Here is a 21,871-nt window from a genome sequence, read left to right on the forward strand (position 1 = left end):
GTTGTTGATAACGTGCATGCTGCAAGGCAGCAGGTAGGCTTAGGTGGTTGTGTCCCTGCTGACCGCCTGGGACACTGCATTGCATTCCCAGCTCCTGGCTTGGCCTGGCCCAGTCCCAGACATGCCAGGCCTTTGGGAATATGAGCCAGTAGGTAGGAGTTGTCTGTGTCTTTCTGCCTTTCAGATAAAATCAGAACAAACACCTCTCATTGTTTATCATCATTGCGGGTGGGCGGCTTCCTGCCAGGGGCTCTGCATCCTTGCACAGGTGCCCCCAGCTTGCCAGCTCTGGTGGGCACCATCTTCCTCCTCAGCTCTGTTCTGCCCCCCCAGCACACCCATTCCTCGGTTTCCTAAGAGACCACCCCTCACATCTCTTTTCTGCCTGCAAAATTATTGTCCAGATTGGAAATATGGCTCTGAAAAGCATTAAAAAATAACACCAAGAGATGCGGAGCTAAATATGTAAAACTAAGTAAGAGATGTGCCAATTGCCTTGGAAACGTTCTCCAGGTGTGTATTTTTCATTTTAGAGATTTCCTTTTTAGTTCATCAGTCACTAAGCCACATTTTCACCATGAGATTTGACAACATAAGTAGGAGCGTACCCCGTTTCTGACTCTTGCCGAGGTGCCTAACACTGCTGTGCACTTGGGCCGGGGCATCTGGCTTGGCATATCAACTACCCCAGCCTGCCTCCAGCAGGGGACAGACACAGGGACCACTATGGTCATTTTTTTTTTCTTTACCTTTAAAAAGTCTAGTTGACACTGAGAACATCTGGGGAGTTGAGTAAGGAACCTAAAGCCAAATTTCTAAGTTAGATGAACTTGGGCGAGATAATTGGCATCTCCAGTTTTACAAATTTGCAAAGATGAGCCCTCATCTTTTTGTAATAATTGCATGTCACCCTCTCAGTGTTGTTATTAGGGTTGTGAATACTGGTAAGTATTCAGAACCTGAAATTGCTTGCATTATTCCCTTTCCAAGATGCCATGCCACAGTCTCCCTCAGAGCCACCTTCCCTGATAAACTTACCATCTTTTCTGATAAACTTACCACCTTTTCTGATAAACTTACCACTCCACACAGAAAAAACAAAATGGGTGGCCCAGCATGAGGGCTCAATGGGCTAATCCTTCTCCTGCACTGGGACCCCCTCTGGGCCCTGATCCAGCTCCCTGCTGTTGGCCTGGGAGTTCAGGGTAGAATGATCCAAGACCTTGGGCCACTGCACCCACTGGGGGACCTGGAGGGAAGCTCCTGGCTTCTGGCTTCAGATCAGATGTCATGGCTGTTTGGGGAGTGGGTGGAGGGTCTCTCCCTCCCTAACGCTGCCTTTCAAATAAAAATAATTAAAAAAAAAAAAAAAGAAAAAGAAAGAAAGCTGCCATACCTTAAGAAAAACATAGCCTGCTCAATCCAAGGACACAGATTAACACTGTGGCCGACAACCAGTGAGGACCCATGCTTTGTGCACAGTTAGCCCACACAGAATATATGAAGACAAAAAGCATATAAATTACTAAAAATGGAACACAGAGATGCCTCTGCAAGGATCAGGAAGAAACAAGGCAGCAGCTGGGCACTGCAGGCACTCAGGAACAGGCCAGTGGAGCCAACTATCCAAGGTGGCCACACGCTGGCCTGTGTGACAAAAGCCCACCAAAACCCCCGGGGACCAAATCTGAGTTGGGTAGCTCAGAATTGACTCGCTGTTGTTCTTTGTTCTCATCCACATTTCCTGAACTCTCCATGGGGACTCTGCTTGCAGGTTTGTGACCGTATTACAGCTGTCCTTCAATGTCCCTGACTGCCTCCAGCAGCCCCACTCCCCCACCCCGCCAAGCCTACAGAAGACAGTATTGGTAGATGTAGGATGGCCTAGCGTTTGCATAGAAGCTACACACATGCTCCTGTGGATACAAAATTCTCTTTGAATCACTCATAATAGCCAATACAATGTAAACATTACATGAAAGTTGTCCTACTCTATTGGTTAGAGAATAATGTGTAAGAGAAAGAAGATGCTTACTTGTTCAGGATGGGCACAGCTTGGGGCCACAGGTGCAGTACCCAGGAGTATAGAGGGCCAGCTGTATTTTCAAATAAATCCATAGATTTTTGAAGAGGGAAAACTATGTACTACCCCACCCAGGAAGAGGTAAGAGGCATGCTTCGCTTTATTTTTGTTTTTTAAAATATTTATTTATTTTTATTGGAAAGGCAGACTTACAGAGAGGAGAAAAAGAGAAGGATCTTCCATCTCTTCTGGTTCACTCCCAAGTGGCTACAGTGGCCGGAGCTGAGCCAATCTGAAGCCAGAGGCCAGGAGTTTGTTCAGTGTCTTTCACATAAATGAAGGGTTCCAAATACTTGAGCCATCCTCTACTGCTTTCCCAGGCCACAAACAGGGAACTGGGTAGGAAGTGGAGCAGCTGGGACATGAACCAGCACCCATATGGGATCCTGGAGCTTGAAGGGGGAGGATTAGCCAATTGAGCCACTCTGACAGACCAAAACATGCCTCATAAGCTGTGGATTATGGCGGCATGAAGCCAGGGCCTTGTCTCTTACTGCATGCGCACACCATCCCTTTGAACCTGTTCTCCAACACAGCCCTTCTTCCAAGAGATCGTGGGGCAGGAGCCCGTTCGATGCTCCACGTTGAACTCTACACAAGCCCTTCCCTGGCTGGGGCGGGTAGGTAGAGGGAGGTGCCACCCTCTATTCCTGACGGAATGTGCAGCCACGTGGAAGCTCAGATCGGGAAATTACATTTGTGCCCTCCTAGCGAGCCAAGAAAATGAAGACATGAACCGAGTCACCCGTCATATTTATGACCTGTAGGAATGAAGATGCAGCATTGTCATTTCCTCGTGATAGTCATCAAATGGTTCTAAAACCAACTCACAGTATTCATGTCAGACTTATTTTATGAGACATTTAACCATTTCTAAATTACATTTCATCAGGGAATGTGCCTGTCTAACTCCGCAGGAGTTACAGACAGACTCCAGCCCCTCATTTCTGTTTCCACAGAAAACCATTTAGTAAGACTTTGTTCGGAGCGAAGTGTTTATGGAGTTGTAAGCCCACAGTTCACTGGCTGTGTGTATTTCCACGCAGACGTTGTCAGTGCGGGTCTGATCAGTCCATTAGTAGTGACAGCAGATGGTAGCACGTTCACACTACTTTACCTTAGAATTCATCTGGGAAATGTCAGTGAGGAGAGCCTGACGGTTCAGGTCCTTCCATGTCTGAAAATAGCGTGGTAAACAGAAGGTGCAGTTTAGATTTTTGTTGTTGTTGTTTTCTTTAACTCTACCATGGAATCCCTAAGCCAGCTTGAGACTGCTTTCAGCTGATTGCAGCTGAAGGAAAACGTAGAATACACAGATAACCTCCATTGCATACACACACGCACACACACACACAAATGGCTTTTGAGAGTATCCTCCAGGCTGACTGTGTGCACAGCCGCTTGCCTCATTGTGAATTCTCTGCCCTGCTCCGTCTGGCTGTGATTGGAGAAGTCGCCTTGGCTCAGGTCACACTGCCGAGCTTGAATTCTCAGTCCCGGGGCTCCCAGCTCTCCTCAAGGTCAGCCCCCCTCCAGAAGCACATGCCCTTTACCTGGAGTTTGATGTAAACCCATCTGCAGTGATCAGAGAAGCCCTAACATTCACCAAGGAGATGAATGAGACTATTTAATAGGAAATTATTATATGTGTCATAACTTAAGGCATAGTATTCAGTAGGCTTATATGTAAGGCTATACATACCCAAAATGTTGTAAAATCCAGAACTTTTGAGTGAAATGGGACACCTATATCTTCTAAAGCATTTTGAATCAAGGCTACTCAATCTGCATTTAGAAATAAGGACTCATTTTGAATATTTAAAAAATTTCTCTACATCTGTATTTGAGAAGTAGTTATTTGGTAAACTTGTCACAACTAAGAGAAAACAATACATTTTGAAGGATTTTTGTTTTACTTAAGATCTATTTCCTTATTTTTGAGATACTTAGAGGGAGAGACAGAGAGACATTCTGATCATTGACCACTCCCCAGTTAGCCATGACGGCAAGAACTGGACCACGCTGAATCCAGGAGCTTCATCTGGGTCTCCAACATGGGTGACAAGGACCCAAGCCCTTTTCCCCAGGCTGTTAGCAGAGATCTGGACAAGAAGTGGACTAGTTGGGACAAGAGCCGGTGCCCACATGATATGCTGGCATCACAGCTGCAGCTTTACTCCCTGTGCCACAGCCACAACACTCACCTTCCACAGCAAATGTTTTTTCATGCACGCAAGCATAGGGCTCCTCATTAACACCATGCTGAAGGGATTTTTCTAGCCAACAGGAAATGCCTTTGTAGCATTCTAACAATGGAAGCACTCCTTAATTCTACTCAAATACAGCAAGTTTGTGTAATATGCTTCCGCTTCTCCCTTGCCCCTGTGCTATTATTTTCTTGCATATTACAGTCGTATGTTAAAGACCCAACACTACAATATTGTAATTTTTTACTTATAGAAAATAATATCTTTTTAAAGAAATTAAGAGAGGAAAAATACCCTTTATGAGGTTGTTTTTTTATGAGGTTTTCACCATTTATGAGGCTTTTTGTCTTTCTCCCCATGGATTGGGTCACCCTCTCGTTTTGTGTTTTGAAGAACTTTCCATTTGTGTACCCTGCCAGCAGATCCACACGCAAGAGTCTTTCTCAGCGGGCTTCCTTGGGAGTCCATTCACCCCTAGAGGAGAGGACTCGGCTGGACGTGTGGGGATTCTTCCCCAGTGATTGAGGCTGTCGCTCTGCTGCTCTGCGCTGATGGGCAGGAGCCCTGGCAGCCCTGCTGATCTCCTTCTTGCCTTGCTGTGGCTAAGCCGCTGTCTCTGGCTGGCTGTCGCCTGGGAGACGTACAGGTGTGCATCTCTGTGTTTCTGGTTAGAGCTCTTCCACCTGACCATGGACCAGTGTTTTCCATCACAGGATGTAAGTTTCTTCACTCATTTTCCTTTCCTCTCTCTGTCTCCCTTTCCGTGGCAGTGGGTACAGTAGATGTTGTCCCACAGGCCTCCCAGGCTCACTTTTCTCCATTTTTTTTTTTAGATTGAATGATTTCTATTAATATGTCTTCAAATCCATTGATGTTTCCTGATGTCTTTGGCCTGCAGTTGAACCTGTCGGCTCCCCGTCAGAGTCCACGTGTTAAGAACTCTTCTGCCCTACCTCCCAGGGTGCTCTGCACTCTTTGGCTTCTTTGTCTAACACAGGAATTTCATTAGAAACCAGACATTATAGCTGCTGTGTTGCAGTTTTTCAGGATTCCAATATTTCCCCTTTTGTCATTGCTTTGTCTTGCTTTACTAGGCTTTATCTGTGGAATCCATCTTCCCTGTATTACTTTACCCCTTCTTTTCTAGTCTCCCTTCTTCAGTGTCACTAGCGTGGGCTGTGCGTGTGGCTTCTTGATTAGCCCTGAATGGACAGAGATTGTGTCAGGTGCCTTGGGGCCATGATGCATTCCTCTGTGGCTGATGGCACACTGGAGACGCGGGTGATGCCCAAGCTGGCCTTGGCTTTGGCTTCCCAGCAGAGCGTCTCCAGTCGGCCCTGGCTGTGCAACCAGTTCCCATCAGCCAGCAGTGCTGAAGGAGTCCTCTTGCCCCTCTGGGGCTCTCGTTTCCAGGATCTCCCATTACGCGCTGGCAGGGCTGCCGCCCGCCCAGCAGGGCCAGCGACCTCTGGCCAGCACAGCTCTGGCCTGCTCCTTCCATTTGAGACTTACTTGGCTACTTCTGTTGACAGTGCTGCTGAACAGTTCTGGGCATTTCTTGGAGATAAGTCGGCCCAGCTCTGGCGAACCCTTCCTGTTCGTGTGGCTGGGCATCCGGTGGGCGGTGAAGGGCATTTGGGGGTATTTTTTCAGGCAAAAAGGCTGAAGAACTCCCTCTGAAATTCTGACATCTTAGTATGAGCTAAATACTTCTAAAAGTTTGTATGTATTCTTAGTACGGAAGCACGGTTTGATTTTGACACTCTTGTTCAGATTTGTACTTGCTTGTAGAGAATTTGCTGACTTCTTCATTCCAGCACAGCTGGAAGTCTACTCCTATTGTTATATTTTTATAAAACTTTTCTGAAAATATTACATAAATATGTTTTATTATAATTCCTATTTTAAGCTGATCAACTTGTCCTAGCCCAATCTTTGTATACCAAAAAGATGATTTTTATTTTAAAACTCAGTTTAATGTTTTGCTTTGTGAAGAGTTTATTTTCAAAGAAAGAAGCAATCTTTATAAGGACAGTGATTCATTTTAATATACTCTACGTAATTACACAGAGGTAAGGTCTCAGGATAGTGAAAGATAAAGAACGTGTTTCCAGATGGTCGGACCTGCACTGAGGATGTTTGATCAGCTCTAGGTGCGTGAGAATCTGTTAGGTAAGAAGACATTCAGTGTGAGCATCATCATGCATTTTACTTATTAGAATGCAATTAAGATTACATTGCTTAAGGAAAAAGAATATTAAAATGTGGATTACTGAACTGTTTTTGAAGTGCCTATGCTTTTATTTTCATTGCAATTCATTTAAATGATTTCTCATTAATTTGTGTTTACACTTGATCTTAGCCAAAAGGCCGAGAAGCGATCATTACTTTGTGTTTAAACCCGAATACACATGTATCGACGGCTCTGGTCACCGCATGTCTAGGCCTTTTACTAGCTCGGGCTTCTTTATCCTGTGGCTATAATTATTGCCAGATATTCTCAAACATTTAGGCACTAATCAGTGATTTTTCTTCAACTATGTTACATGATCTCAGTGGCTTACTCATGATAGATATTGAAATTGGGTTTTATTACAAGATGCTTTAAGCCCATATTCTGAGCATTTGCTCATTATTCTTGCCTATTCAGTTACGAATGAGTTGGTAAGAGTAGCCACCCAAGTAGTTCCTGTGAGTCAGGCACAGTGGTTCATTGTGCTTTCTTGATGCTGCCTGGTTGAGAGTTCACAATCTATGTGGCAGGCTTTAGTTGTCACAAAACGGAGACAGCTGGGGAAGTACTTTTTCCCAGAAGTTCAAAGCCGCTACCTGACGGAGCAGACCTTCCTCGGACAGTCTGCATCTCTGCTCAGGCACACTTTCAGCCACGTGCCGTGTGGAATGAGCAGAGCATGACCTGGACAGGTGACGACCAAGTGTTTCTGAAGCAACAGCCAGTGAACAAACCCGCGGGGTATGTTCCCAGGGAGTGCTGAAGGCGCAGTCACCTCGCTGCAGGAATGCAGCCATGCTGAGTTCACATTGTACGTGGTCATTCTTGTGTGGCCTTGTGATGGTTGTGTCACATGCCTTGTAAGATCTTGACTTATGTAAGATCTTGCAAGGTCTTGACTTATGAAGTTGATCCTGATGGCTGTAGGGAACACAGCTGTGAAGGGAGATGATTCTTTGTTTTGTTTGATTTTAAAGATTGATTTACTTTTACTGGAAAATCAGATATACAGAGAGGAGAGTCAGACTTGGAGATCTTCCGTCTGTTGATTCACTCCCCAAGTGGCTGCAACAGCCAGAGCTGTGATGATCCGAAGCCAGGAACCTGGAGCTTCTTCCAGGTCTCCCACACAGGTACAGGGTCCCAAGGCTTTGGGCCATCCTTAACCGCTTTCCCAGGCCACAAGCAGGGAGCTGGATTGGAAGTAAAGCAGCCTGGCACATGAACTGGCGCGGCACAAGGTGATAACTTTAGCCACTAGACTACCGCAACGGGCCTGGGAGGTGATTCTTAGAAAACACTCGTGTGGTGGTCTGAATGCTTCCAGCCTGTGCAGACCAGGGACCAAGGCCAAGGTCTCTCAGTATCTTCCATGACTCGCCCAGCCTTGCAGGAAGCTGGGCTCAACAGGAGGTCTGTTGGTTTTGTCTCCATCACGCTCAGTGTCCCCACACTCACAGTGCAACCTTTGCATAGTCCATTCTGCCTCAGCTTGGGGAAGCCAGGCTCCCATGAGACAGGCAGGAAAGTGGTCCTGATGACGCGCAGAGCTGTCACAGGAGCAGTGCTGGGCAGCATGGAGCTGTGAGCTCGCGCTGACCCGCCCCTCTGTCAGTGTCCCCACCCAGTGCAACCTCGGAAGCTTCTTGTTTCATCTTATGGATTCCTGTCCCTTAAACTGGGTTACAGCTCTCCATTTCTTCCCTGATGGTTATGTAACTCACGCAGAAAGAAATGAGGCTACATTTAGCTTCTAAAATACCAGTCCTCCATAAACTATCATCGTTTTAGTCCAGGATAATCCTAAAGTTCCTTTGCATTTCCTGTGCTCCTTTTTTGGCATCCTGCTGTCCCCAGACCTCTGCTGCTGCTTCTTCTTTTTGTTTTTTTTTGGGGGGTCTTAGCAGGTTTTGGCTGCTCTAACCTAAGTCTGATAGATTGGATGGCTCCAGCAACACACATGGTTATTCTCATCGTTCCAAAAACCAAGGGACACAGAATTGGTGTGCAGGCAGACCCAGCATCTGCTCACTCTGTTGTCACACAGTGGGAAGAAGGTGGGAAACGCTTTAGGGTCGGTTTTAGAAGGGCACTAATCCTTTCCCAAGGGACCTCCTTCGGGGTTAGAATTAACTTCTGCGCTTGAGGAGGACATGAACATTTACCTCAGAGAGACAGTGTCCCCATAGCCACATCTGGAACTGTAAGAGACACAGAGGGATGGTCAGCAAGTATTTTGTTGAGTTAGTTAATATTGGGCAGTGAAGCCAGCATCCGGCCGGCCAGGACTTCCTCTAAGAGTGACACGCCTGGGCTGTGTGACCCTGAGGGCCTAGTTGGGCGGGATGAGGAGGTAGAGGAAGGTGTCACTCTACTGGAAGAACCAGACTGCTGGGCAAAGACAGCCAGAGATGGCCCTCGGGGAGAAGATGCCGGAGGCATACACCAACCTGCAGCCAAGGGCCCGTCACCCCCTCCCTGCCCTTGTCCCCTCTCTCAGTGACAGCCGTGCAGGTGTTCTGGGGAGGGAGTTAGTGCACACATGTGCAGGTGGGCAGAAGAGGCAGCTGGGACGGCACATGGTCTCGTCCACAAGTGGCTCTGAAAGCTGCTTCTCCTTGGGCTGCCAGAGAAGCAGAAAAGAAGCCAAGAAATAAAACTGGACAGCCGTGTCCCAGGGGCAGCTACGGCCGTGGCCCAGGGGCAGCTGTGGCCAAGTCCCAGGGGCAGCTACGGCCGTGGCCCAGGGGCAGCTGTGGCCGTGACCCAGGGGCAGCTGTGGCCGTGGCCCAGGGGCAGCCGCAAGCCTGTTCCATTGCTCCAGCCCATGCTTTTTTGTCTTTTATTGGATTGTACAAACATTTAGAAATAGGAACTTTTACCCAAACTCCTGGCTTTCTGGGTGATTTTGACAGATGAGACAAATGTTTTAACAAATAGTGTGCTCAGCCTGTGCCCCCCCCACCATGGCACCATCAGCTGGAGCAGAGCAGTGAGCCTGGCGTCAGATGGATGCCCGCCCTGGCCCTACGGTCCCCATCGTCTGCTGCTGCATGCAGCTGGTGTTCCCCTGGAGACCCTCTGCCCGCCTTCCTCAGTGTTTGAGCTTGTCCGGTGTGATGGTGTTGCGTGTGCACAAAATGAGCAATCGGTACGTTTCTCATCAACGCTTGTCTTCCATATGGGTAGGATTTGTGCACAGTCTCTCGCTGGAAGCCTGACGGGTTCCCGCGTACTATCTGCCTGTGTCCCTCGTCTGGCAGAAGCCCGGCCACACCTTTGTGGCAGTAATTGTGTATATTATAGGCAGTAGAGTTACACCCTAGAATCAGCCCTGTCTGTATGTTTGAGAGACAAAAGGAGGGAAACTGGCAACAAGAGCTGCTGAGATACATACACAAACATGCATGTGGCATGCACAGATGGACAGAGAACAATTTAAATAGTGCAGGGCGTCTTCCTACCCCATTCCACTCTGAGTGTGTGCCCATTGGCACCGGGTGTAGTTGGGCCTGAAATTATTGGTATATTGACAAAACATATGCAAAAATATACAAGTGATTGTTTGCTTCCTTGAATGTTGCCAAAGAGGTGATTGCAGTGTGTGGTTCAGAGGTTCAGACTAGTGGGCTCTGTGGACAGGCCCATAACGGAGACTGGGGAGTCATCCTGGGCCAAGACAGTTGTGGCCAGCACAGGGAAGGCACTGGAAGCATCCAGAAGCACAGCTGGCATCGTGTCGGCACAACCCTGAGCCACAGCCTGCCCGACTGCCCTGCTGCATGACTGAATATCTTCCCACCTTCTCATATTTGGATTAGAAACTATATTTAAAAATAGAAAAATCAGGTTGTATATTTACTGAGTAACTTGGAATTTAAAATGAACTTTTATTTTCAAGGAATCAACCAGCTTATCTATTTTATTAATAAACCAGGTGATTTTAATTTTGCAAGTAATCCTGGCACCCCTGGACCCACTGTGTCTCTTACAGGAACATCCGATACTTGGACAACCCTTTTTTGTACTTCATCCTTGCAAGACGGATGAATTCATGACGCCCGTGTTAAAGAAGCCTCAGAAAATCAATAGGTAAGAAACACCATCAAGATACATTGCCCTCTCCTCGGATTCTAAAAAAGTAAATCTTCTCATGTGACTATAAAAGCTAGGCTAAAAAAGAAATATGCCTTGTAATAATAATAATGGCTCACACGTATTGATTTTTACCATGTGCTAGGTGCTGTTATAAAAGTTTTATATATAATAACACACTGGATTTCTATAACATCCCCGTAGGCTGTGGACCATTCTTTTACCCAGTTTACTGAGGAGCAAACTTAAGCAGAGGAGTTATGTGACATGGCCAAGGTCACACAGCGAGCTAAGTGATGTTGTGGGAGCTTTGCGTCAGAGCCGCGCTCTTAGCCACTGTGCTGCCTCAGTAGTCGTCGTGAATCCTAAGGAAAACTGAATCACCACGGGGGAGTCAAACCTCACCCTTTGAGATCCCCTTGTAAGGGACCCTCCGTTTCTCTGGTCTCAGTCCTGGTCGCTTGGCGATGCAAAAAATGCTGCCTGTGTCCCCTGGATCTCCTAGGAACATCAACTACATCACCACGTGGCTGAGCGTCGTGGGTCCGGTGGTGGGGCTGACCCTCCCTCTGAGTTACGCCAAGGCCGCCTCTCAGGACGCGTGAGGGTGGGTAGGCAGGTAAGAGGAAAGCCAGGCCCTCGTGTGGGGCTGTTGCCAAGGTGGAGGTGTCTCTGTTACTCTCACGTGCACCCCTCCTGGCCCCCCACAGAGGAAGTTGGCTACCGGCCCAGTGGGCACACCCCGTCTTGTTTGTCAGTCTTCTGCTCCTTTGCTGCCTAAGTGGCACCTCCCAGTCCCAGGAGGGGATGGTTTTATTTTACTCCTGACAGTCTTAAAATCAGCCCCACCTGCTCAAGCAAACTTCTTTAACTTTTTTCTTTTGTTCTTGCCCAACAGAATCTTCTGCTGAGCTTAGAAATCACGCCTGTGGAATGCCCACTGTTGGCCCACAGCTGAAGTGGTGCTGTGCAGGGTGCCCCCTCCCCTTGGGTTCTTTTTCCCTTGGAAGTGAATGTCTGCAGCAGCGGATGACTTACACACTGGCTGTTCAGAAGAATCGTGGCAAAGATGCAGATCGCTGCAAAGAGCCAGAGAATGCATCTAACTGCATCTTCCTTGGAGCATGGGCCTCCGCAGCACAGCCACACTCTCTCCTGAGCCTTTTTCTAACATGGAGATTGATGGAGAACTGTATTGGCGTTTGTATTTTAGCGAACAATGTGTGAAATTAAAATACAGGATTTATATGAGCCTCTCTGTCCTCTCTTCCTCTCTTTCTCTCTCAATTTCTTTCTCTGCCACTCAGTTGAATAAATCTTTGAAAAGATACCAAAGGCAGGCTTCTACCGAATGCATACCATCTTCACGTCGAAAAGTCCTAAAGGATCCTTAGTAAGCCAGAGACTGAGTTCGTGGACAGTTGGAGAGACTGGACACTAGCTCCTACAGAGGCCACCGAGGTTGGGGTGCTCCCCCCGGCTACAGAGCATGTTCATTTTGGTTCCAGTATAATGGTGTCAAAAGGTGGCAGGGCCTCAAGGGGGTGACTAGGTCCTTCACTAACACAGCTCTTGCAGGAACTCGCCGTAGAGAGAGCGGGCTGCACTTAGCAGGCAGGCCCCCTGTGGACCCCTCTTCCAAGTGTACCTGTTTCTCTGTCCATTTCTCACCAAGAATTGAAGCAGCCAGGGCTCACAGATGCAGGTGTTTGATCTTGTGCTTGCCAGGCTCCAGAAACATGAGCCAGACTGCATGTCCTTCCCTGGACGTGGCCCAGGCCACGTGTTCTGTGATAGCAGTAGCCCAGGTCAGGGGCCTGCTTGAAGTGACCTGGGGGCTGAGGGACTTGTCTGCCGGTGAACTGGGGTGGGGTCCAGGACAGTGCGTGTGCAGCCTCAGGACGGCCCTCCCACGAAGGGAGCAGCAGCAGGGACAGGGTTAACGCCAATTGCCACAGAGCTCGCTGAGCTGCACGCACTCCTGCTAGGCCGAGAGCTACTTCCACGCTCGTGGAGTGGTTTTGGTATTTGCCACACGAGAGCTTCTCCAGCAGCCGAGGGGCTTCCCCCCTCAGGCTCCCCAGAGGCAACATGGGCTTCTCGGCAATGGTGTCTCCAGCCATGCTGTCCCTGGGCACAGCAGCAAAGGATGTGCTGGTGTGGAAACACAGTTCTCCGGCGCCAGTGGGTGCTGAGATGGTAGCCCACCAATCTGGGCCGATGCTCAATTTATTTAAAAAGTTAAATTTTTCTTTGCACAGTGAACTCGTAAAGCATTCATCAGTGGCAGAAGACATGAGGGTCCCACCCATTTTGCCTCCAACACACAGAGATCCATCTCCTCGGCATCTCCCAGTTCTGTGAGAATTTCTTTTTTTCACGTTAAAAAAAGCCTTAGTTTTTGATTAATGACATGTTTTCATTTTCAGGGGCAGATATTGGGTACCATGACGGCACTAGGAAAGCGCACATCCAGATCAGAGGGCCTGGTTCAAATCCAGGTGTCTCTGCTTCACCCAGTCCCATTTCTGTGAGTGTGCGCCCTGCGAGGCTGTGGGGCTCACCTCCCCAGCTCCCTGCCATCCTCATGGAGGCTCGGATGGAGCTCTGGGCAGCGTGGGGCCAGCACTATGGGATCAGCCTCTGTGGCCCCACTGGCAACCTGTAGTCCTCCCCAAACCCCCGAAGAGCTACTGCAAGGACTCAAGGAGAGAGGTGAGAATGATGCAGAAAGAAGTGGCATTTCAGAAATGCAGCTCATCCTTCTTGGCTTTTGTCGTCTGTTCACTGCAAGGTGCCAGCTGCAGGACCGAGAGGCGGCTCAGCAGGGCAGCTCAGGACCCAGAGGCGGCTCTGCAGGGCTGGCAGTGTGCAGGGAGACCGGAGCTTTTACCGACTGCTGTTTCCCCTCCCAAAACACCTGGCAGAATCCTCGCTGTGTCACCTACGGCAGCTCACCGCACCTCTCTGGGCTCTGCTTTCTGATGCATTCACGCCAGTCAAATTATGGCATGGTGACCAGTGTGTGTGTGTATTTAAATGAATTCACCAAAAAGAAATCATCCGGTTGCATTGCACACAGTCACGCAGCGAGATTCTGTTGCAGGACTTTGGCTTCAGTTAGTCATGCGCACTGGACGATGGGAGCATGTGCTGGGAAAGGAGCGGCTGGGCAGTTCTGTTTCCATCACCAGGAACGTGTAGAAGCGCCTGGATGGCAGGGACTACCAGACACCCAGAGTGTGTGGCATCCCCCATCATGGGCAGGAATGCCATTGTGCAATGCATGACAGTATATGTATGCATATGTGTATATGTTTACTTATGGTATCTGCGTGTCCGTGTGCTTTGCTGGGTGGAGAAATACATTGCATCCTATCTCCAGGGAAAGCCAGAAATCATAAAACATGAGGCAACATAAGCGTTCTTCCAACTCAAGAGACTGGGGTTCCTGCTTGATAACGCTAGTCAGTCGGCTGCTGCGGGCTTTTCTAAGAGGTTCCTGTACCCAGGGTGCTGGGCTGGTTCCATGGGCGCCATGGTGCCCCCAAAGCCGCGCCTGGGAGCACAGGGCCTCTCCAGGGCGTTATTCACATTGGCCTTCAGCTGGGCAGCGTTCTGGATAGCAGGCCTGCGGCGCCCGGCCGGGCTTTAACTTTTGTGCTGTCAGTAGCGACATCTAGTGTCCTGTTGCAGGCATCGCATATTCTAGACCTTGAGAACGGAAAGCCGCTTCCGAGACCCTGGTCCGGTTTTGCACTTGGTGAGGAACACACTGAAAACCCTTAGGCTCCAGCTCTATGAACTATGTAAGAATAAGTCCTGCAGCAGGGCCACGCTGCCTTGTCGCCTGGAGCTTTCCGAGTGCCCCAAAGTCGCTGTGAATAAGGACTAGGAGCTACAAGGACAAAGCTTGTCACTATTGCTCACAGGTACAGCCTCTGAGCATGACCGCGCACAGTGCACGCCAGAACTGCGGGCTCTGGGGGTTTCTAGTAATTGGTAACATTCAGTTCATCTTCATGGAATGTCTGAATTTGTGAGTGATCAACTCGAGCTCAGGAGAAACCCCCAAAAGAAGTGGGACTTAAAGGACAGAGAGGGATTTGCTAAGCATCGAAGGCCAGAGCACTGGAGGGCCCCACGGGAAGCTGTGCTGAGCATCCAGGACACTCCCTCGGTACTTTATAACAGCTAAACGTGAGTCCATGGAGTTGTTTCTGGGGCTTCTGTGATGGGTTGGACGGGTGAGATGGGGCTGACACTGGGCCACAGCAGGTTAAATTCTGCTTCGGATCCCATGCTGGGGAACCAGTTCAGGTCCTGGCTGCACAGCTTCTGATCCAGCTCCTTGCTGATGTGCCTGGGGAACCACAGAGGCTGGCCCAAGTGTGTGGGCTCCTGTCGCCACGTGGGACACGTGGGACTCCTGGGTGGAGTTCCTGCCTCCTGGCTTTCATCTGGCCCTCCCTGGCAGACGTGGGCATCTGGGGAGCAGACCAGTGAAGGGAGGATCTCTCTCCTCTCTGCTTCTCAAATACAAATGTTTAAGTGCTGAGGCAAAAGCCAAGAGGAGAGGAACTGGGTGGATTCCAAGAGGCCAAGTGATCAAGCATTGAGTTCTTAAGCTAACGTGAGGACAGAGGAGACCACCCCATGTGGAAAACATTGGTGAGTCTTCCCTTTCCCCCTCCAAGCCCCAAATCTCTCGAGTCACCCCATCCCTTCCCTAACATGTCTAGCTTATGCTCTAGCCATGCTTTTGACGTCTGTGCGTGAGCAGGAATGTGGGTTAAGACTTAGTTGCTCAGGCGCGGAGAAGGCAATAAGGTCCCCAACCTCCCCCAAAGGAATTGTTTAAGTGAAATTGTACACAGTGTAACTGCTTTATATAAATTGTTGCATGCATTTGGTGGCATTTTGTGTATTTTCTTTTTGTTTGAAATTTTAAGTTACGGAGTAGGAGAGACAGAGCTTGTCCACCTGCTGGTTCACTCCCCAAATGGCTGCCATGACCGGAGCTCACAGTCTCTTCTGACCCAAGCACTTGGGCCATCCTCTTCTGCTCCCCCAGGCCCTTAGCAGGGAGCTGGATCGGAAATGAACAGTACTCAAACTGGCATCCCTATGGAAGAGGCTTAGCATGCTGTGCAGGATGCCAGCGCAGTTTGTTTTTGTTGTGGTTAAGTAACCTTGTGGGTGTAACACAATCTGTTTCCTGGTATAGGATTTATAAGGGCATTTATGTTCATTGGGGTACTTGCTATCCAGTTGTGTGTGTGCTTGAGAGGCATTACAGAAAGAGGGAGAGATCTTCATCTGCTGTTCGCTCCCTAAATGGCTGAGTGCTGCTGATGCCAGGAGCCAGCGGCTTCTTCCGGCTCTGCCTGTCACATGGGTGACAGGGGCCCAAGCCCTTGAGTCATCCTCCGCTGCTTTCCCAGGCATTGGGTCAAAGCGGAGCAACCCAGACAATAACCAGCACCCTTGGGATACCAACATCAAAGGCATCAGCTTAACCCATTGGATAATGCCAGCACCCACAATTAATGTTTCTAAGCACCTGTTTAACATTGTAGGAAGCTGACACATTTGGCTGAGCGGAGCATCTTCCCTCCAGCAGTGTGAGGCCAATCTGCCAGTGTGTAGTGATCTCATTGTGGTTAATCTAACGACGTGATCTTTCCCTTCATAAGAATTAAACTTCTCACTTACTTATTTCAATCTTGCATGCACTGTTCACTCCATAGTGTGCCTAAAGCAGCTGTACCAGGCTGTCTTCTCTGCAGGTGGCAGGGGGCGGGGGACTGAATCCAGGCACTCTGTGATGGGGTGGGATGCAGGAAGAGCACCAGAGGCTCTCACCTGTTTACCCACTTAGTAACACAATCACTGTGAGTTTAGTCCTTTATACATTTGGATACAAGCACCTTGTTGGCTTTGTGATTCGCAAATATTTTATCCATGGTTTGTACTTCTATCTTTTGCCTCCTCACATTTCTGGAAGGGCACAGAGGCTAGACGTTCCGTTAGTTCATTCCCCAGATGGAGACAACGGTCAGAGCTGAGCTGATCCGAAGCTGGGAAGTCAGAAACTTCTTCCAAGTCTCCTATGTCGGTGCAGTGTCCCAAGGCTTTGGGGAATCCTGCACTGCTTTCCCAGGCCACAAGCAGGGAGCGGAGCAGCCAGGACATGAACTAGTGCCTATGTGGGACTCAATGCTTGCAGGTGGAGGATTAGCCTGTTGAGCCAGTTCATTTATCCATTTTTCTTTTAATGCAAAGCACTTTTGATATTACCTCTAAGATATCTACCCAAACCTAAGCTACAGCTTTACCTTTTTGCTTTGCAAAAGGAACACTATCGTTTATAAAAAAAATTATCCTTTCACTGGCTTCTGTTTGGAAAACAATCAATTGGGGTTCTAGTGCTAAAGTGTGGCAAGGCCACTGCCTACAGTGCCAACATTCCATGTGGGTGCTCCACTTCAGATCCTTTCTTGGGAAGGGATTATCAAGATGGTCAAATTACTTGATCCCCACACCCATATGGGAGACCTGGAAGCCCTTGACTTCAGGCTGGCCATGACTGGCCATTTGCGGAGTGAACTAGCAATGAAGCTCTCCCTTTCTCTGTACCACTTTCTTTTTAAAGATTTTTTTCTAATTGGAAAGTCATATAAACATAGAAAAGGATCTTCCATCTGCCAATTCACTCCCCAATCTGTTGCAATGGCTGGAGCTGAACTGATTCGAAGCCAGGAGCCAGGAACTTCCTCCAGGTCTCCCACACAGGTTCAGGGTCCCAAGGCTTTGGGCCGTCCTTGACTGCTTTCCCAGACCACAAGCAGGGAGCTGGATGGGAAGCGGGGTTATCTAGATTAGAACCTGTGCCCATATGGGATCTCAGCACATTCAAAGCAAGGACTTCAGCTGCTAGGACGAACACCTGGTAATTCAGATTTTCTCCTACTTGACTTAAACCACTTCATATTTCCTCCTCTTTCACCCTCCATTATTCTCACCCACTCCTCCTACAGTGAACAGACTGCAGGTTCAAGGCGACTGCCTCCTGTGCAGCAGAGCCCAGCCTGTGTGACACCAGGAACTTACGTGCAAAGAGGGATCCACTCAGCCACTGGACTTGGGCGAGCTGAGTGAATGGCCACCCAGCAATGTGGCTCCCACCAGGACAGACCTGTCCTCCGCACCAGGTCCTGGACTTCCAGTGTGGCCTGCACATGTTGGATTCTTGTCATTAAGGCAGGGCCCTGGAGTCTCTCCTGAATCCCGAGAGGTCAGTCAGGTTAGCAAAGAACCCTTGTCTCTGGTCACCAGCTGAAAGCGCCTTAGCCACACCACGTGCAGACTTGCCCTATGAACCTGAATCCCAACAGACCCCACACCATCTCTACAAGTAACTGACCTGCCCAAAGTCAGTCTCGTCTGGCACGGCCTTCCATCAGCCCACTGTTTCCAACAGCACCGTACAATACGGTCCCGACACCCAGGAGCAGCAGAGAGGGGAGGAAGCTGCAATGCTGTTCACGCTGGGCCAAGTCAGGGCTGAGAACGTGCCTTTGCAAGGGCAGCCCGAACCCCCACCCAGGCACCCAGGAATGCCTTCACGTCTCACACAGACGCAACACTGAGGCGAGAATGAACAAGACAGAAAACAACTGAACATGAAAAATTTATTACTAGACTTCTGACACCGACATTTACGATCTTGGTCTCTCTTTCTTGCCTTTGTATAAGGCCAGGAGGGACACGTTCGCTACTTTGACCACCTTAAAGCGGACTCCGGGAATGTCACCGACGGCGTGGCCCTTCCGCCCAAATCCAGCCACCAGCACTTCATCGTTTTCCTGTAATCAGAGCAGATTCCTGGTCAGCGGGGACGGCAGCCCGCTGCTGACCCAACCCCGAGGCCCAGCCTGCCGAGCCTCGCCGGCCCTCACCTCGATGAAGTTGAGGCAGCCGTCGTTGGGCACGAAGGCCGTGATCTTCTTGCCGTTCTTGATCAGCTGCACCCGGACGCACTTCCTGATGGCCGAGTTGGGTTGCTTGGCCTCGACGCCCCTGGAACGCAGAGCGGCACGTCGGGGTGAGCCCGGCTGTGGGAAAAGGGGCGCTTCCTGGTGCCCCCCAGAGCGCCTGGCAGCCCTGCCTCCCGCCCCGGTCCTCGTCTGCCGGCAGGTGCCACCTGCCTCCCGCAGCACTCACACTTTCTCCAGCACGATGCCCTTGGCGTGGGACGCGCCCCCGAACGGGTTGGCCTTGAGCGCCGTGCCCAGGTGCGCCTTCTTGTACTGCTTGTCGTGCCACTTCTGGTCGCGCCGGTGGCTGCGGAGCTTCCTGGCCGTGCGGAGGCCGCGGCACTTGCCTGAGGGACCGGCGTCCAGTGGGAGACTCGGTCAGACCCACGCGGCTCCCGACTCCGGGCCTCCGGGCCTCCGGGCCCCCCGAGCCCGCGTAGGAGCGCGCCCCAAGGCCCGGGCCCCAGGACGGCCACCCCGGCCCACGTGCCCGTCCCCGGCCTTCCGCGTCCCGCCTGCCGGGGCGGCCCCGAGCCCCCGCCGCACGCCGGGCTCCCCTGCCGCCCGCGGGGCCCTGCCCGGGGTCCCCACGCCGCGCCCCGACCCCCCGATCCTCCCCAGCTCCGCTCACCCATCTTGCCGACGCGTGGGCCTGAGCCAAAGAGAGCGACGCAGCGCCGGGTACCCAAAAGGCACCGCGCGCAGGCTCCGCCCAGCCGAGGACCTCTGCGGCTGCCCCGCGCAGCGCCGGGCCCGAGTCCGCTAAGGAACGCCCAGGGACTACGAATCCCAGAGCCCCTTGCGCGAGACGCGCGCGGCGCAGGCGCGCAGGCCACGACGCGGGCGGGCGTCGCGTGTGCGCTGAGGAGAGCGTCGCGTCTCGCGTGTGGGAGTGCGGGTCGACGTGGGCCCCGTGCGCTGCCATGGCGCCTTTCCAGGCCCTGAGCGTCTCAGGAACAAGGTGGTAGTGAAAAGATGTTAGCGTGGACTCAGACCGCGCTTAGCACCTCCCAGACGCGGCTTCCGGCCTCCGCCACCTCGGGCAACCGATTTGTTCACAGTTGACATTGTCCCGTAGAAAAGGAAGTCGCAGGAGTTCTGAGCTGTGGGTTCATTTCAGCAGATATCTCTATCTGTATATTTTAAAGGTTTACTTATCTGCATTGGAAAGTCAGGTATCTGAGGAAATGTTTGCACCGCCGGTGTCCTGGCCTAGGCAGTGAAGAATGAAGGTTTTAGAGGTGAAGTAGGGACTGAGTATGTACTCAGTACTTGCAGGTAAAGGTATTTATTTAGGGCAGAGACCGAGCGCCCTAACTCCCCAGACGCCTGTTAGCCTGCACCAGGCACCCCAACAGCCGCACCAGACACCCCAACAGCCGCCGACCCAGACCTGGGGCGAACACCTGCCTCTTCTCAGCAATAGGCTGGCATCTCAGGGCCGCTGTGGAGAGGGTGGTTGCGGAAGGCATGTCCGCCGGGGGGAATGTTTGAGCTCAGCCCAGGGCAAACCAATCAGACCAGGCTGTGGTGAGGGATGGAAGCTGGCAGAAGAGGCTGAAGTCAGATATACAGAGAGGAGGAGAGACAGAGAGGAAGATCTTCCGTCCATTGATTCATTCCCCAAGTGAGCGCAACGGCCGATCCGAAGCCAGGATGCAGGAACTTCTTCCGGGTCTCCCACACGAGTGCAGGGTCCCAAGGCTTTGGGCTGCCTCGACTGCTTTCCCAGGCCACAAGCAGGGAGCTGGATGGGAAGTGGGGCTGCTGGGATTAGAACTGGCATCCCGGCGCATTCAAGGCGAGGACTTTAGCCGCTAGGCCATGCCGCTGGGCCAAATAAATAAATCTTTTAAAAAAAAAATAGCTGGGCCCGGTGGCGTGGCCTAGAGGCTAAAGTCCTCTCCTTGAACTCACCGGGATTCCATACGGGATAAATCTTTTTAATAAGTTAAGATAAATCTTTTTAAAAAGTTAACCTTATTTTGGCTCAAAATTTTTTGAGATACGAATGTTTTCTCGTAATATGCACTCCCACAGGCTTTATGATGACTTCATTGTTTTGCACCAAAAATTAACTTTTAATTCCATTTTGCATGAAAACATGTATATTAAAGATTTATTTATTTTTATTTGAAAGAGTTACAGAGAGGGAGAGACAGAGATCTCCCATCTGCTGATTCACGTCCCAAATGTCCACAACAGCCAGAGCTGAGCTGATCTGAAGCCAGGAGCCGGGGTCTCTTCCAGGTCTCCCATGCGGGTGCAGGGGCCCAAGGTTTTGGGCAATTCTCTGCTGCTTTCTCAGCCGGAGCCTCACAGGGCTGATAGAAGAGAAGGGAGCTTTCTGGAACAGCTTAACCCTATAGGTGTGGGATAGGAGACCAGAAGATCCGTAGGACTAAAGCCGTTGTTGGGGTGCAGGGTGTATGTAACCCAAACAGGTTTTCCATAGCAATTCATGGGTGGAATTCAAGCAAGTAGCCTGAGTTTTGTGGGGTCACACAGTCACCAAGAGGTGGTCCCTGTGGTGTGTCTGTGCGGGCCATTCCAGTTGTAGAGGTTGGGAGGGGGTGAGTGCTGTATGTAGCTGTCCTCCAGGGAGGCGGTCACCAGGAGGTACCTAGTGACCTTGAGGTTGACCTTACAGAGGAACTGGGAAGGAGGAGGGAAATGGAAATTGCACTCCCCTCGTTTTACCCAGAGGCTGAGTGATGGGCCCAGCCTGTGATGGTGCAGAAGCAGAGGGGAGTCCTTAGAGACTGCGCTCCCACACTGTGACCCGTGATCTTTCCCCGTCAGCAGTATGAGGTGCAGGAGGTGCTCGCCCTGCTGGGGAGCGGCAGTGGGCCTGGTGCTGTGAGCCCCGTGCCATCGGTAGTGTGCTGTGCTGCCAGGCTAGGAGGTTTGGCGTGTCTGGTGTATGCCATGCATTCTCAGCTTAAGATGAATTTGTGGACACACGGCTTCTTCATTAGTTGAATAGCATCTGCATTTAGAATGAATGCTGAGTGAATGAGATGAGACGGATCCTCTGAGGTCCTTGGTCTAAGGCCTTCACCTCTCCTAGTGTCCCTGATCATAAACCTCCCTTGCGGTGCCGCCTGAGCTGCACGCAGGGAGTTGTGATGTGTGGTGTTGTCATGCATGCTGTTTCCTAGTTCTTGTTTTTGACTTCTTTGATCATGAACCATTGAGAAGTGTGCTACTTAAT

General features: G+C 50.5%; 2 protein-coding genes across 2 annotated transcripts in view; one reads left to right on the top strand and one right to left on the bottom strand.

Annotated features, from left to right (window-relative positions):
- The window catches only part of ATG10 (autophagy related 10), a 150,654-nt gene extending 138,785 nt beyond the window's left edge, over positions 1–11,869 (top strand). Inside the window, exons 6-8 of the mRNA XM_040985995.1 lie at positions 10,518–10,615; positions 11,124–11,237; positions 11,517–11,869. Coding sequence (XP_040841929.1) covers positions 10,518–10,615; positions 11,124–11,223 — 198 coding nt within the window. The 3' untranslated portion in view covers positions 11,224–11,237; positions 11,517–11,869. The remainder of the gene's footprint in view (positions 1–10,517; positions 10,616–11,123; positions 11,238–11,516) is intronic.
- A 6,430-nt stretch (positions 11,870–18,299) lies between these two features.
- On the bottom strand, positions 18,300–19,363 carry RPS23 (ribosomal protein S23). Its single transcript, XM_040985885.1, has 4 exons — positions 19,289–19,363; positions 18,845–19,004; positions 18,580–18,700; positions 18,300–18,486 (listed from the first exon to the last, which is right to left on the bottom strand). The coding sequence occupies exons 1-4, from the start codon at positions 19,290–19,292 to the stop codon at positions 18,340–18,342; spliced, it is 432 nt and encodes a 143-aa protein (XP_040841819.1). The 5' UTR covers positions 19,293–19,363; the 3' UTR covers positions 18,300–18,339.
- Positions 19,364–21,871: the final 2,508 nt, after the last annotated feature.

This window comes from Ochotona curzoniae, unplaced genomic scaffold, assembly GCF_017591425.1.
Source record: "Ochotona curzoniae isolate NIBS_2020 unplaced genomic scaffold, NIBS_Ocur_1.0 contig_4501, whole genome shotgun sequence".
Taxonomy (NCBI): domain Eukaryota; kingdom Metazoa; phylum Chordata; class Mammalia; order Lagomorpha; family Ochotonidae; genus Ochotona; species Ochotona curzoniae.

Bases quoted from the DNA above. Each gene is read 5' to 3' on its own strand.
- RPS23 (XM_040985885.1), bottom strand. The intron at 18,701-18,844 runs GTGAGTGCTGCG...TCTGCGTTCCAG, and splicing joins GGCATCGTGCTGGAGAAAGT to GGGCGTCGAGGCCAAGCAAC. The intron at 18,487-18,579 runs GTGAGGGCCGGC...CTCTGATTACAG, and splicing joins GCTGCCTCAACTTCATCGAG to GAAAACGATGAAGTGCTGGT.